The sequence below is a fragment of the Osmerus mordax genome, chromosome 3 (assembly GCF_038355195.1).
Source record: "Osmerus mordax isolate fOsmMor3 chromosome 3, fOsmMor3.pri, whole genome shotgun sequence".
Taxonomy (NCBI): Eukaryota; Metazoa; Chordata; class Actinopteri; order Osmeriformes; family Osmeridae; genus Osmerus; species Osmerus mordax.
In genome coordinates this window covers 13599707-13616566 of record NC_090052.1, presented here as the reverse complement: position 1 = coordinate 13616566, position 16860 = coordinate 13599707, and the positions used below count along the sequence as shown (strand labels likewise).

At 46.1% G+C, this 16860-nt stretch overlaps 1 protein-coding gene across 1 annotated transcript in view; it reads right to left on the bottom strand.

The window, feature by feature from the left end:
* The window catches only part of cep112 (centrosomal protein 112), a 210057-nt gene that overhangs the window by 58843 nt on the left and 134354 nt on the right, over positions 1-16860 (bottom strand). The window contains exons 18-19 of the mRNA XM_067233023.1: positions 11365-11547; positions 4076-4306 (exon numbers count right to left, since the gene is read on the bottom strand). Of these exons, the coding sequence (XP_067089124.1) occupies positions 4076-4306; positions 11365-11547 (414 nt within the window). The remainder of the gene's footprint in view (positions 1-4075; positions 4307-11364; positions 11548-16860) is intronic.

Sequence of the window (16860 nt, the reverse complement as noted above, 5' to 3'; positions counted from 1 at the left end):
ACACCTGGACTTGCCTCATTGCACACCTGGACTCTAGAGTCTAGATTGTCATCATCCTAGCTAGATAGCTATGCATGACTGGTCCAAAAGATTGTGTTGGTTGTATTGAATTAAGAGGTTGTGGCGTTTTTCATTTTTCAACTGAGACCTATATGCTTTGGCTTCGATTTTTGTTGTTTCCCCTTTGTTGCTAATTTTAATATTTTGAATATATCCTTCCACTGCATATTGCAGTCCCTTCTGCCTGGATCTGGAGGATATCGTGAAGGTATTACTCCAAAAATCATCACTCACACTGACAGCTATAGCGCTTGTCCCCGTACTCGCCATGGCTTTTGGGTTGACAGTTCCGGGAATTGTGTCGGACGTAGCAACAGAAACTAAGGGGGCGGGGCCCTGGCGAACGGTCAGCGGTTGTTGCTGCGTTGCTAAATGATAGCAACTCACCAGGCCACTTTACCAACTCTCCACTCATTCTCCTCAGACCATGCATTTAATTGGCTTTGACGGCCATCAGGTCTTGGCAATTCCTCCTTCGCCCTCTCACGTCTACTTGGTTCGAAATTATACGGCTGCGGGCCATCATACATATTAGTAGTTCTTGCCACCTCTTCCTTATCCCAGTCAGTCGCCATAGTTCTAGTACTAGGCTGAGGCTACTCTCCTCCACGACTCCCCAATGTGACGTCATCACCGAATTGCGCTAATATGCTAATGCTAACACCAAAAACTGGTCTTTAACACCATTTGGAGACACCATTTGGAGATATTTTATATGATATACATATCTTGAATGCTTCATGTACCCATTAATCAACAGTGGTGTTTAACCAGCAATATGGCCTTTAAAGAGATGAAAGTACTTTACCATCAAGTGAGTATAGAAGTGTGTTCACCTACCAAACTTGGTAATGCGCCCCATATGTGAGAATACGACTAGATCATGACTGTGTGGGTGTGTAGGGATGCATATTGATAAGATTTTAACGATTCCGACTCCTTATCAATTCCTGCTTATCGATTCGATTTCTTATCGATTCTCTTATTGATGTTCCCCTCTACAGCCAACTAAGTCTGTGCGTCCTGCGACCCCCCACACACACACTCGTTCTAAACAAATTTCTCAAACTGGCTTTGACTGGCTCTGAAATGAGCTAATACCTACCACCTCTAGGCCTCTTCAGGCCTCTGTTTTCAAAACAAAATCTAGTCGGAGATAGAAACTTTCAGTTTCCTTGTGTTCAAGCTTCTATTACTCAACACCAGTAGGACTTACAGGGGTCCTAACAACAGGGGAAATAACTTCAGTGTCACCTTTCAAAAGAGACCATTTACATGCATGTACTCCAAATGGTTCAACAACAGCTTTCAATGTACTTTGGGTATGTTGTTTAGGCGTTTTCAGGCACATTTAACAGGACTATTAAAAGGTTAAACAATTAAAATGCTAAGTTTAATAATGGATTAAAAATCGATATGCTCAGTTTAATAATGCGACACTCGAACGTTTCCTGATAACACACACCGCCCCGATAACATGAAATGATCAATAAGATCAATACTAATGGGAGACGAATGCCGGAGCTAAAATATATGCTTCAAACGACGGGACAGAACATAACTAGATCGACTACACACAATAAAGGCAAATTGCTTCACACAGTAACAAGTGGTTGTGATCACTTTTGAGCAGTTTAGCTCTACCTTAGATAGTTAGAGATGAAGTGCGAACGTTAGCTGCGCTGCTGCATGCATCGAACACATGACATTCCAGTAACTTCATTCCATGCTGTGTATTCAAATGCTTCTTCATATTTGTAGTATTTCCTCCCTTCGACGAAATAGACTTTTTACACGCGTTACAAGTGGCGTTGTTGTCATTTTGTCGTTTGAAATACAACCAAACTTTAGAATGCTTCTTCCTAGTTGCGATGTTTGCTGCAGTCTGTCTTCGCGCATGCGTGCGCAAACTTTTATAGTTTATTCAGACAGACGTTTGCGTGTCCCATTATTAAACTGAGCATATCGATTTTTAATCCATTATTAAATTTAGCATTTTAATTGTTTAACGGCACAGAGAATCGTTAACAGAACCGTTAAGGAATTTTGCTAACGATTCCAAGGAATCGATTCACTGGGAACCTGTGAACCATTCTAAACAAGAACCGGTTCTCGATACCCATCCCTATGGGTGTGTGTACCTTTTTGTATAAAAAATTTGTGAGTTCAGGTTTGCGTGTCTAAGTGAGTGTCTGGCCTTTCCAGTAAGATAGTGGTCAACCCAGGTCACCTTGTTTACGTAAGCCTAGTGTTACCCAGAGTTCTTATTTGGTGGTTGGCCTCTCTTTGCACACAAAGAATTCTGAACACAAGATCATTTTTATACAGGATAAAAGGTTACATCTTCAACTTTTCTGATAGTGTCCTGTATGTAGTTGTGTGTATATGTGCTTCTGTGTATTTGTGTGTACATTAGTGTGTTTGTTTCAGTGTGAATGTATATTTGTGTGTAGGTACACATTTGTGTGTATTTGTCACTGTGTGTTTACACATTTGTGTGTGTGTGTGTGTATCAGTGTGTAGCATAGTATGTTTGTGTGTACCCTTTTGTAAATTTGTGCGTGTGTGTACATATTTCTGTGTATTTGTACATTTGTGTGTGTGTGCGTGTGTCACCTCAGAATCACCTTTGCCACACTTCCTCAAAGGCCAGACCTAGCACGCTCTTTCTAAGAAGCCCTAATTCTGTTTGCTTTGCTGCAACTTGAAGGCGGATGGAGAAAGCTGCAAAGGGAGAAGGTGGAGAGATGGAGGGGAGAGGAAATAAGAGACCCGGATAAGGCAGTGAGTGAAAGCCGAGAGTCGTGCTCAGTGGAGCCCAGAGACGGGGCATCTTTATCGGGCACATACACAGCTTTACAGGCCCTCAGTGGATGAGGGAGATTGGAAGGGCTGGGACTGCTTACACATACACACACACACAGATAAACCTCAAAAGCTAGTCAGACACAGAAATTGCACCATTCCCCAGCTCAAACAGTATGGAACAATCTAAGTGCGTGATCTTATCTTCTCTGATATTCTGTTTCTCATTATTTTATTCCACCACCCAATCCTCCAACAGTCCCGCTTCCCCCCTTCCCTCTCCTCTCTCTCAAACACATACGTCTTTGATGAGAATCCATTCATGGATTTAATGGATTTTGCCTAGCTTTTTTTCAAGGAACTGGAAGACGTGTAAAAAAAGAAAGAAGAAAAGCCCAACTTTGGCCATCCCGGCTTCAAGAGTGAGAGGTCTGCAGAGGACAGCATTTCTGTCTGCATCAAAAGAATAGTAAAATGTTTGCTTACAAAACAGTCCGAGTGGTCAATATGGATCTGAGACGACCGTCTGCAATTCAACATGAAAGGGTTCAACTGCTGTGGAACACCCAAACTTTTCAGTCCCTCCACCAAGAGTCAAACTTTAGCAGATGAGTAGAAAAGTAAGTGGTCTAACTTTCTGGAAAGTTAATTTGGAAAGCTAATTTCCAAATCAATTTATTGTTTCATAACCTTCCATATTGGGGAAAAATTAAGGAATTATGCAACAAAGAAAAAGAAGAGCCTTTAAATTTTTTTTTTTTTTTTTACTGTGGTTACTGTTCAGTAATAAAGTCCTACAGTATGCTGTAGGGATCGGACCTATTTAACTTGCTACCTAACTCAAAATGGTGGATGTCTTTGAGGTTCTGTTTGAATGAATTCCTGAATTTCCAAGACAAAATTGAACTGGGCCTAACCACCTCCCGTAACGACCCAAAATGGCGCGTAACTGCCTCGTAGTTCCGGAGCTAATTTGATGCAGCTGGCATGCAGAGCGGCTCAACAGACAGTCTTATTGATGGGCCCCTGCTTGAGATTAGCGTTCTGTACAAGAGAACCCCCAGCTGGGCCTTCCTTCAGTGCCTCCATATTAGCCTCAGAACGCAGGGACCTATGAGACAGTAGTCTGTCCTGCAGCCTGTCTGTCCTGCAGCCAAACCTTAAGCTGTAGAACTTCCAGATCCGGGACAACACCTCCCACCCCACTCACCTTCTCCTGGGCCAGTTCCCTCTCAGCCTGGTGACTCCTCTCCAGGTCCAGGCGGAGGCGCTCCATCTCTGCCCGCAGCCTGCCCATCGAGGCCTCCTGGTCTTGGGCCGAGCGTTGGCGCTCCTCCTCCCTCAGCAGGCCCAGCTCCAGCAGCTGCTGCTTCCTCTGGGCGTGGGCCTGCTGCAGCTCCTCATGCAGGGCCAACACCTGGGCTTCCAGCTCCAAGATGGTCTGACGGTGGGAGGGAGGGTGGGAGGAGAGAAGACAGGAAGAAAGAGGACAGTGAGGAACACGGTGTGCATGTTTGTGCATAAGTAGTACTGTACACAAGTGTATGCGGCTGCGGTCATGGATGTGTTCCTCTATGGCTCTCTTGCTCTCCAGACTGAGGTTCAAGATCATCTCCAACACTGAAACCTCTACTTTCAGCAGCTGCTTCTGAGGGACATCCAGGGATGGTCTGAGGGAAAAGTCCTGTTCAGACCGGGACAGAAAACACTCGACCCAGCCCAGTCAGCCCAGTCAGTCTGCCTAGCCGAGTCAGTCCGTCCAGCCTTGCACAGTTAGTCAGGCAGGCCGGCAGGCAGGCAAGCCCACATCAAAGACTGGGAATTCCACTAAGGTCAGTCGGGCACATTTAATGAGAGAAATTAGCGCAAATTAAAGATCACTCCCTCAGTAGGAAAGCAGGCAGTGCTGCAGTGTCATATTTCCCTGGAAGACGGATGGAGGACAAGAAACAGAGAGAGCAGAAGAAAGGGATGGAGAGTTGGAGGGATAGTATGGAAATTAGAAGAGAAGTATGTGGCTGAATAAGGAAGTCTGCAGCTTTGAAAAGTCTTTGCATTTGGATGTGACTTGTTTTTGTGTGAGTTTGTGTGGTTGTTCTTAGGTTAATGTACTGTATGTAATGTGAGATGTTTGTGTGTATGAGAGACTTGAGTGTCTGTGTGTGAGAGAGTGTGGGGGTTGCAAGGAGAGAGAGAAAGGGACAGTGCATGTGTGTGAGAAAGTGAGGGGGCAGCAGGGAGAGAGAGAGAGAGAGAATGTGTGTGAAAGACACATATGCACTATATGAGAGAGAGAAAGGGAGAGAGAGTGTTTCTGAGAGAGTGTGTGTGAGAGAGTGGAGGCTGTAGAGATGGACCGACCCCTTCCTTGACCTCTGTTTTCTTTGAACTCCTCAGCCTTGACTTTGCCCAGAAGAGCTCTTTGATTTCACTGCCAGAGAACAGCAACATTACATAGCAGGAATGCTAATGACCAAAGAACACCCCTTTTAAAGAACCGTTAAGGGAATGTTCTTACCGTGCTATGAAGAAACTTTGCTGGAGTTGGTAAAAATGTCATTCTAAATTCTCAAAACATTCAAAATATTGTGTGTATATAGTGTCTCACCAGTTATGTGCTATGTACACTTTGAACACAATCTGAGAAAAACATACAATATGCCATTCCAACAACAGTAATGATTAAAAGAAACTTTGACTGAAAGTGTTTCTGGGATACAAAATAGTTAAATTACAAGTAATTGTCCCCATGAATAAAGTTAAGAGGGTCAAGAGTGGCCTATAACGTCCTCTTTTGACCCTGCTTCCCCTCCACAGAAACTCAAGACATCCCAGCCAAAACTCTCGTTAGAGTCACATGGCAATCAGACAGAAAGAGTCTGAAATTGTATAAATCTTTTTGCGGGCACTAGTGAAAATCACAGACTTCAAAGAAGCGTAAAAAAAAACATACAGAGGTTGTGTGGTTGTGTCTCACACACAAACTGATATACACACACACAGGCACACACTCTACGTTAGGTTTCACCCCCCGCACACAAACATGTCAGACTCAGGCAACACCAGATGGACACGCGCGCGCACACACTCAAACAGTGCGTGCCAGGCGTGTTGGTCTCCATGACTTCAAGGGACAGGCATTATATCTCAGCTCAGAAGAGCCTTTAATGTATAATTCCCTGTTCAACTACATAGGGCTCCGTCTGATTCTGTTAATAACATCCTGAGTAATCTCCCCACCATGAGCCATTTGGACAGGGACAGGGCTCAGAGATGCAGGGGCAACAGAACTAAAAGAGCCAGACAGAAGGGGATAATTCAAATTGTAAATGTGTTTAATACATGACAGGTATGTGCAACCTCAGTCCAAACATAACTAATTGAACTATAAGATTAAGCATTAATTTAATGTTTAATCTAGCACATATTTATGGCAGAGAGAGAGGAGGAGACAGGGAGAAGAAAACCCAATTGTAAACTTGATACAAAATAATTATCCATCCAGCAGCTTTAGCTGTTATCACAGCAAAACAAAAGCGGAATTTATTTACTGCTATTTCCATTCACATCAAAATTGTAATGGTACACACACATCGTACCGCCTGGCAGCTCTGGCACACCATGATACTGAAACAACAAAGAGACATAGTGGTCATAGATCTCTCCATGTGCCAGCCTGAAAGCACATGAACATTATATCCTCCACCCTGACTTCAAATTAACCACGCCAACTTCAGATCCTCAAACGCTATTGAAGAAGGCAGGATCAAATCCACATATAGTAATCGTGCAAACACAAGCAAAGGGAGACACGCCAATGTGTCTGTTTTGGTGTCCTTCAATGATCTCTTGTCTGAAATAAGATTAGCCTGATCTTGGGGACCTGTCAATCAGCAAATAACAATACACAGAGAGCGGAGACAGATGACGTGTTTGTGTCCAGCTTTCACTGAGACTGTCATCTCTGTCTTCACTTTCCCTGCGTTAATCATGTACTTGGGAATAAAGATCTTTGGAAGTTTGACAGCATCATTATTCAGCCCGTCACAACGTTGGGGGAAGGATCCCAGAGAGTACAGGACCCTCTCCCATGCTGTTTGAAGTCCAGATGGCGCTTGTGTTTCTCAGAGAAGACATTATTTGACAGGGCATGTTTAAATACAAAATGATTAGAAGTAAAAAATTGGTTTGGAGTAACTATACAAAGAACTAGAAAGAATGATTTGACAATTCAACAAGACAATCAAATGTCTCTCTTGTAGTTGGAGACAAAGAGGCCCAAATGAATTTGTAATGTTGGTTATCGTTTTTTCCCTGTATATTTTTCTTCTGCTAAAACACAAAAAATGAAGAAAAGGAAAGCTTCAATATTCTCTAAATGCATGAGAAACCACAGCACTGTGACACATCACATCAAGTGAATCCATTCTTTAAACATCTCACGGCTTCCTCATAAAAGCTTCTTGAGATGGACGACACAATGTAGAACTAAGACGAGCTGGAAAGGTTCCTCACCAAACGGATGTTTCAATCTAATCTCGAGTGTTTCGTATGCTTGCCACATGGTGGCTGCCACACCACAACACATGCTGTGCTAGAGGGAGGACTGGATGCCTGTCCTGGGGGAGGCTTCGTGTGGAACTGATCCAACCTCTTGGGTTGTTGGTGATCATGTAACAAGCCAACACAGGGCTAACTGCAAGCAAAGCCATTTGCTGCAGTGTCGTCTCTGGGGGATAGCCAACTTGTAGTTTTTTTTTCTTAATGATGCTTTCATCTTCAAAAGGAATGGGAACCAGGAATAAAAAATAAAAAAGGGGGTGGGGGTTCAATGTTTTGTTGGGGGGGAAGAAACAGGCTTGTTCTGGTCCCAAAGACAAAGGATTCTGAAGTTAAATCCCTTAGTAGATTGGTGGCCAACTTCTGACCAGGCGTAACACAGCAAGGGGATTAATATTAATCCCATTATTAGTGATATTACATCTTGCACCCATGTTGCCATGAAAACCTAGACAATGAGTGAAACCACAAATCTTCATTCAACTGCCTTGACGAACATGAATTGTCAATTGACAATGAGAGTCTCTGACCCACAGATGTGTGTTCCAAGTCTTCATTAAAGCTGACATGACATGAAAACTTAACTTTAGGAGGTTATTTAACATTAATATGAGTTCCCCTAGCCTGCCTTTGGTCCCCCAGTGGCTAGAATTTTCGATCGGTGTAAACCAAGCCCTGGGTGTTCTTCTCCGCCTTTCAGAAAATGAAAGCTCAATTGCTCTGTTTGAAAATCTCCTCTTTGTTACATCACAAGGAGGAAGGTTACCTCCCCTCTCTCTGCTTTGCCCGCCCAGAGAATCTGGCCCGCCCATAAGAAACTGAGCTACGACCGTGCAAGTGTTTTTATCCTCGAGAGATATCATGGCTTGCAAACGAACGAAGCATTACATTTGATCAGTTTGGATGTACAAAGGAAAACAAAAATCTTTTTACAGTTCCTTCATCCGAGCCTCTGAAGACCCAGTATCTTAATTTTATTTTCTCTGGAAATGCGCCTACACAACTTCTGTTGTAGGCGCATTTGTTTTGTATGTCTGCGCCAAACACTTTAGCCACGACTGTTTCCTCAACTTGAGCTAATACAAAACTGGCCTGGCTGAAATTAAATTCTGGATCAGTACTAACTCTCCTTCGTCCAGCTACTAACCTCGGACAAGTAAGTTAATTAACGCTATATCATTTTGTAGCTTTACTGTATATGGTTACCTAGCTTGCTACCCTTAGAATGTGGCTGTAACATTAGCTCTGCAGCTAACAGCTGAGTTACTGTCGCTAATGGAAAGGTAGATAGCATCAAGTATGTGTGTGAATACACATGCTGTAACGTGAGTGTTGTACACGTCTTTGTTATTTGGATAACCGTTCTGCTGTTGGTGTTATGGCGTGCGCGATATCCGCCTTTCCCCACATTGAAATGACTGAGTGTGTACCTCTGCAAACCAGGGTTATCAGATGAGAATGGGCAAATTTGAGGCATCTTACAGCAACGGGGCTACAGCCATTGCGATACATCCATTGTAAACATCAGCGCATGGTGCCGCCCCTCCGCTCCTCATTAGCATTTAAAGCTACAGACACCAAAACAGCGCGTTCTGAGGAAAGCTCCTTGTGGGACTGCTAGAAGTGGCTGTAATTCTGCACCAAGGCTGAATTTCGGGAAAGAGACTTCTGATACAGTATTAGGGGACCACTAAGGCCTATATAAAATCATCCAAAAACAGCATGTCATGTCTCCTTTAAAGCCTAGTCACACAGTTGGTCAAGAACAGAGGCTTCTGGACAACAACAGACCCTGGTGAGATGAAGATGAAGACTGCTGTGTTCCTCCACCCTACAACAGCGTCACGCCTCACTGGCCTTCCTCCCCAAACATAAGGGAAGGGCCAGGAATGCTATTTATTAGCATCCCCTGCCATATGAAGGAGATAGCCTCCCATTACTCATCCTCAGAACGTGTGACTGGCATCCGCTCTCTCCTTTAACAGCCTTCCACAATCCAGCGAGAGAGGGAGGGAAGAAGCCCCATCCTTCCAAGGATTCCAGGAAGAGAGCAGACGGAGAGAAGGGCTGAATCTAATCTATGGCACAGACATTAATTACTGTCCCCTTTTCAACAGCTCTGATTGTCTGTCTAGCACAATAAGAGAGAGAGGAATTTGATGTGAGCTGTAAATGTAGTGGATACATTTTTTGTTGTTGAGCCATTCGTGATTGTTGAGCACATCATTAAAACACTCAGATTTTACTCTATCCTTCTTAATATTTCAACGTCTTTTGAGGCTCCTTTTTCCATCGTCGGGAAAAGACGCACAACTGTGGGGTGTGAATTAGCAGTCTGTTTTTGGTTGCAGGTCCAATACAGAGTTTTCATAACGCTAACAGCTTTGGTGATGCAAAACTATTCTATAATAAGTGACTTGATACTTGATATGGAAAAACTAATCTTTAATACATATGGGCCGTTAGTGCTTTGCATCCATTTAAAGTCCTCGAAGACTCCAACTACGTTTGACATCTTTCCCTGGCCTGAGTGAAAAAACCTGGAAACACTCCGCCTTGCCTCCTGAATATTTGACATTGGCCTGGCGTATGACAGAACGTGAGGTATAGTAGATCCAACATTGGAGTCAGTTTGTTTTCCTTCCAAGGTCTGCTGTTCGACAAGTGCCTCATAATTTAGACATGAATGACACTGCCTGTCATCAAACAAAAGGTCTTATCTGACGGCATCTCAAATAAAAAATCAAACCCAAAATCACACAAGCTGGCAGGTCTCCGAGTCTCTGTGATTGACAACTCTCAAAATCTTGAATACATAATGACTCAACAGAAGCTGGTTCTCCGTAAATTTCCACGTAAATAGTGTATTCTTGCACAGTTGCACCCCCAGCACCATCTGTGTCCACCAAGGCCAGGAGTCCCACATGGTTCCTCTCCCAAAAATGTCCCAAGAATTGCAGCATCTGCCCTGCTGGACCCCCATCTCCAGCCAGGAGCCAGTGAACAAGCCTCTCCATGCTGACAACCTCCATTTCATCAGGGATCTTGAGAAGTCAAAAACATCCACGGTAAGGGGTTAACTCTGGCAAATGGCTTCCCACAGAGCTCCATGCAAGCCAAGGCTGGAGGGGAGATAGGAAGAGGGGTGTGAGGCTGGGGCTGCAGACCAACCAGCCGTTGGACAACTCATTGGATGCTTGAATGGTGTTATGCCTGGGGACTCCCATCAGTGTCATCCATATGTCATATCCTCTTTGCGGTAGATAGAGCTGTAATGAGAGGATGACTTGCGCTTCACGGGAGGGGAGAGGCTACCTGCAGGGAGGGAAGAATGCCGGGCAAAGACGCTCTTTCGTGGGGCTACGGGGCGCTCAGCGCTGCCGCAGCCGAAACAAACGAAGCTTGGGAAAAGGAATGGGAACAGAAAAAAAAATACAGCCCAGGGTTTAGGAATCAAAAGGCCGACGCAGTGGCAAGATATTTCTTCTCCTTCATCTGGCTACCTGGAGTTTCTGTGTTTTAAGTATTTTTTTACTTCCGTGGCAAACCCCGAACAGGGAAAACCCCAGAATTACATTACAAGTAAGCCCCTGGTGATATTTATTTAGTTTAATACGCGTTTTAACTTTTTCCTATCATTCTTCCGCTTTCCAAAACAGTTTCGCAAAAATAACATTGAAATCTTAAAAAAAAATCTAAAACCCTAACTAACACTTGCCTACGGAAAAACACACACGGCACAATCTCCACCTCCCTGCAGGTAAAAAACTATTTCCCAACAGCGTTTTTATTCTCTTTATCTTTATTTACATATCCCGGAGAAAAACTCAGGGATATGTTTACTCTACGGAACAAAACTATGTCCGATTTTCCGTGGGTTGTCTGTGTGAGCGGTGTGTGTGCGAATAGTGTGTGTGCGGATCAGAGGAGACCCCCTACCTGGGCATCGCGTTGCCTCCACTCCTGGGTGTGCTGCTGGTGCTGGAGCAGGGTGGCCCTTGCCTGCCTCTCCAGGCTGCCCACTTCCCGCTGGCGCTCCTGGACCAGGCTGTCCTTCTCAGCGCTGTGCTGCTGTTGCAGCCGGGTCCTCTCCTGCTCCTGCTGCACGCGCTGCTCGCACATCTGATTGGACAAGCGGTACAGGAGAGACCCCCATCATCAGCCAACGCACGCCCAGAACCAGCCGTTGTCATGACAACTTGTTCATCCATCCATCCTTCCATCCACCCCCTCACATCTTGTCCACCACAGCGCCCGCACGCCTCAACGGGACAGGCGGGCAGGGCAGCAGAATTGTTTCTTTTTAACAGAAGTTTGGGCTGTTGCCTCGCAATGTGACAGGACGACAGAGCACCACGTGATCCTATTTTACCTCACGCTGTTTTCACCCCCACCCTTTGTGCTAATCTTCTAGCCCGGCCCACATCTCTTTACGTTGCTTCCTTCTTCTCTACATATCAGTTCCTCTCACCCCTCTGCGGCTGGCATTTGAAAGAGCAGCTAGCTTGGACCATCTACATGGGCTAAAAGGGGGTTAGCCATCTGGTTTATGGAGGCAAACCCTCGCCCCATGCTATGCGCCTGACAGCATGGGAAAATCGGCTTAGGGCGAAGCCTGTGATCCTTATACAACAATACCGAAAAAAAATATAGAAGGAAAAGAGCTCAAAGTTTGGAGAGAAGTTGAGGTAAAATCTTCTAAGATTTTAGAAAGAAGCGTTCTACCTGTCGTCCTATCGTTGTAGTCAAACTGAAGAAAAATATAAAAATCTGAGGATTATTTGCAAAACAAATCCAGAAAATCATACCAGTGCAATCTGACACTGTTGGGATTTAACTCAACGGGAGGTCGATCTGTTTCCCAGCGATTATCATTACCTCTAGCTCTCTATTGATAATGAAAACATTAGCATTTTTTTGTGACAAGCTAAATGACAGGAATGCTATCCAATAAATGGCACTGCTTGGTGGAATTACAATCAAAACAATGAAGGGAAAAAATTTGAGAAAAACATATCCCCAAAACACATCTTTAAAAGAATAATCAGTCTGTCAACTGAAGCCAAGTTATTTTTGCATTTGAGGCATGCATACACACACTGGCTGTAAGGGTGTAAAGCCTAGCTAGCCTCACTCTGGGGTCTGAGACGAGTCACCTGCTGTGAGGTGAGCCTAAAGCGACCTGTTTTCCCAGGCTTCGTTCCCACTCCCCCATGCAGAGCAGACCAGTGACCCCCATCCCTGTCCCGCCGAGTCTCCCTGGCAGGGCCCTGAATGGCCAGCCGGGGCCCCGATTCCCCTTATGGCTTTGAAGTTAATCCCTGCCCACATTGTGGTGGATGGCACCCTACCTGGGCTTCCAGAGACAGACAGAGTGAGCCACTATAAAGCCCAGCTCTGATCCCACCTCAACTCCAGCCTTCCCTAGTCATAGCTCCAGCCCTACAGCATCTAGCCCCAGCCCTAGTTCTAGCTCCAATCCCAGCCTCAACTTCAGCCGTCCCCAGCCATAGCTCCAGTCCCAGATCCAGCCCTACAACATCTAGCCCCAGTCATACATCTATAGTCCCAGCTCCAGTCCTAGCTGTAGCCGACATCTATGCTATTCAGAGCAGGTGATGAATGGCAGGAAGCCGGATTCCCTCTCCAAAAGACAGAGACGGTCACAATAGACACTAGTGTTAGCTAAACAAGACTGTTCTCCTTCAGTGAAGAATGAACAAATATATAGTACATTCTAATTCTCTCTTCATTTTAGCTACAAACAGACACTCTTTTCATCAAGAGAGCATGCTAAGATGTGCAGCAACACGTATGGTATACAGTAATTCACAACAGTATGCCCACTGGCAACATCAAATCAGAATAAGTATGTTTCAAAATTTCACAAACATCCGACAAACAGGAGGAGGATGGGTACTGGCTGTCTTAAAAGGCCCGGCCACAGGAGTGGTGGAGGAGGGTTTAGGGACACATCCAAGATGGCGCCGATGAAGGCTGCCTCGGTCGTTAGGTGCGCTCTTTTTTGTCTCGTTTTGTCTGTTAATTCAGTGTTCTGCCAAGATTTCCGGGGTTCTCTAACAAGAGAAGTACTTCTAAACATCAGGACTACAACACCTGTGGATTAAGTTCCCAGTTTTCTGCTTCCTGCGGCAGAATTAGTGGGAATTATAGTCAAAGCCACCCTTGGCTTTGTCCTAGCAGCGAAGCGTCGTAGGACAGGCAAACGAGCCGGTGCACTGGTGCGACTCCGTCAGTGGGGGGCACGCACAGCGTTACCGGGGATATTTCTCTCCAACGTGCGTTCACTGAGCAACAAACTGGATGAACTTCAGCTACTGGTGTGGAAAAACAGAGACTTTCATTCATCTTACGTTTTGTGCTTTACGGAGACATGGCTGAGTGAACTGATCCCAGACTCTGTGTTACAGCTAGCAGGTTTCAAACTGCTGAGAGCGGATCGTGACCCTGTGCTTTCTGGCAAAACGAAAGGCGGTGGTATTTGTTTTTACATTAACAGTGGCTGGTGTGAAGATGTGACAGTGATTCTGCAGCACTGTTCTCCTGATCTGGAATCCTTTTTTATTAACTGTAGATCTTTTTACTCGCCACGTGAGTTTGCATCATTCATTCTGGTTGGCGTCTACATGCCTCCGCAGGCTAGCATCAAGGAGGCTCAACGTGTCCTCGCCAGCCAGATACTGAGTGTGGAGCATGAAAATCCGGATTCCTTGGTTATTGTGCTAGGCGACTTTAACAAAGGCAATCTCACTCAAGAACTCCCCTAATACAGACAATTCATTCTCTTGACTCTTGCTCTTGACGAAGGCGGTCGCATTTTTCTATCCTCCCCTCCCTGACCTTCCCTGCTTGGCTGTGTCTGTGTCTTGTCTTGTCTCAAGATACTCTCTCATCATCACTCTCCGAAACTAGAAGCATGGAATTAATTAGCTGGTCTCTCAATGCTATTGACACCATCTTCTCGAAGAGAAGCTCGGGTGCGGGGGAACCCAACTGTCCGGACGGGACGTTCGCAGCTGGCTACACGATGGACGCGTGGGAGAATTGGCGTGTCGTGTGTCTAACGGCGCTTTCCGTGGAGGACGTTGAAGACATCTTCATATTCAGAACCATGATTACAGGCTTTCTGCTGTTTGGAATAGGCGCTGGCTTTGTATATCGTAAAATCAAGGAAACGGCTGCAGCCGTCAAAAGCCCCGTTAGGCTGCCCGATATGATTGAAGCGGTGGGCAGAGTTGCTGAAGCTCAGTCTGTGAACTTACAACGCAGCATTGATTACAACAGGGATAAGTTTGCGGCTCTGCAGAGGAAGATGGAGGACTTGGAGACCTTCCTGAAGGGTGGACGCGAAAATTGAGTTGCGGCTACTCGTCAAAACAACTACCCCAATCTTATCCTCTTTCGGCCCCGTAACCAGCACAAGGCCTGGCCAAGGTCGTTGCTGGAAAACAACTCCCCTGGAGAGCGCTGAAGCGAGACTATCTTGCTCCTCCCTTCCCCCCCCCCCACCGACATCTGTGGTTTGGTCTCTTCCCGGGTCATGACCAAGGATGTCTCCTGGCCAACACAATCTCCATAGGGAGAATCGGACTGATTGTGGCCTAGGTCGAGGGTGCCAACCCAGACTTACTCACACATTAACTTTCACCTACTACAGATATCACCACCCCCCCACCCCCATCCAACGCCTTCGCCTGCTTGTTTCCCCAGGGTGGCTGGCGGTTCTGTGTCCAGCGCCTACATGGCTGCAGGTCCGAATGCTGCTTGTCTACCCCCCCCCCCCCCCCCCCACTCGTTGCAAGTATCGTGTTTTTGTAAATGTTGTTGTGCTTATGTGCTGAGGTTTTTGTCTGTTCCCACACTGTACTCCTCTAGGAGCATTGTCTGGGTGTTGCCTTTTTCTCTCCTCCTCTCTCCTCATGTTATGCTGTAACTTTCTAGTGGCGCCAAAATTGGCTGCCTAGGTAGGCTCTCCTACCGAAGTAAATTCCTTGTCTGTGCAAACTTTCATGGCGAATAAAAACCCATTCTGATTCTGATTCTGATCAAATGCCCTACCAGAGAAGGAAACACCTTGGATCACTGCTACTCTACAATCAGCAAAGCATACCATGCGTTCCCCAAGCAGCACTGGGTCACTCTGACCACGTCATGGTCCACCTGATTCCTGCATACAGGCAGAAGCTAAAGCACTGTAAGCCTGCTGTGAGGACATTCAAACAGTGGACCAGTGAAGGATCTGCGGGCATGCTTGGACTGCACTGACTGGGACATGTTCACGACTGCTACCAATAGTCTGGATGAGCTCACAGAGGCTGTGACATCATACATCAGCTTCGGTGAGGACTGCTGTATACCAACACGCACCAGGGTGAGCTAAAACAACGACAAACCCTGGTCTACAGCTAAACTCAGAAGGGTGAGGTCAGAGAAAGAGGCCGCGTTTAGAAGTGGGGACAGAGACAGTTTCAAGGAGTCGAAGAACAGGTTTAGCAAGGCGGTGAGGGAGGCTAAACAACTGTACTTGGAGAGACTACAACACCAATTCTCTGCAAACGACTCTGCTTCTGTCTGGAGAGGGCTAAGGCAGATTACCAACTTCAAGCCCAGAGCCCCCCACTCCACTAACGACTCCCGCCTAGCCAACGACCTGAATGAGTTCTACTGCAGATTTGAAAGACAATTGGAAAGTCCTGAACTACCCCTTCCCACCCAGAAGGCCTCCCCCTCCCCCCCTCTACAGTGACGACTCTCTCCATTCAGGAGGGTGAAGTTAACAGACTTTTCAAGAGGCAGAATCCCCGCAAAGCAGCTGGTCCGGACTCTGTCTCTCCAGCCACCCTCAAGCACTGCGCTGACCAGCTGTCTCCAGTGTTTACCTACATATTTAACACCTCCCTTGAGACATGCCATGTGCCAGCCTGTCTCAAGTCCTCCACCATCATCCCTGTGCCCAAAAGGCCAAGGCCAACAGGACATAATGACTACAGACCCGTCGCTCTGACCTCTGTGGTAATGAAGTCTTTCGAGCGCCTGGTGCTGGCACACCTTAAATCCATCACAGACCCTCTACTGGCCCCTCTGCAGTTTGCCTACAGATCCACCAGGTCTGTGGATGATTAGATTTTAGATTTAGTCATTTAGCAGACGCTCTTATCCAGAGCGACTTACAGTAAGTACAGGGACATTCCCCCGAGGCAAGTAGGGTGAAGTGCCTTGCCCAAGGACACAACGTCAGTTTGCATGACCGGGAATCGAACTGGCAACCTTTGGATTACTAGCCCGACTCCCTCACCGCTCAGCCAACTGACTCCCTCATGATGCAGTTAACATGGCCCTCCACTTCACCCTACAGCACCTGGACTCCCCAGCATCCTGTGCCAGGATCCTGTTTGTGGACTTCAGCGCTGCCTT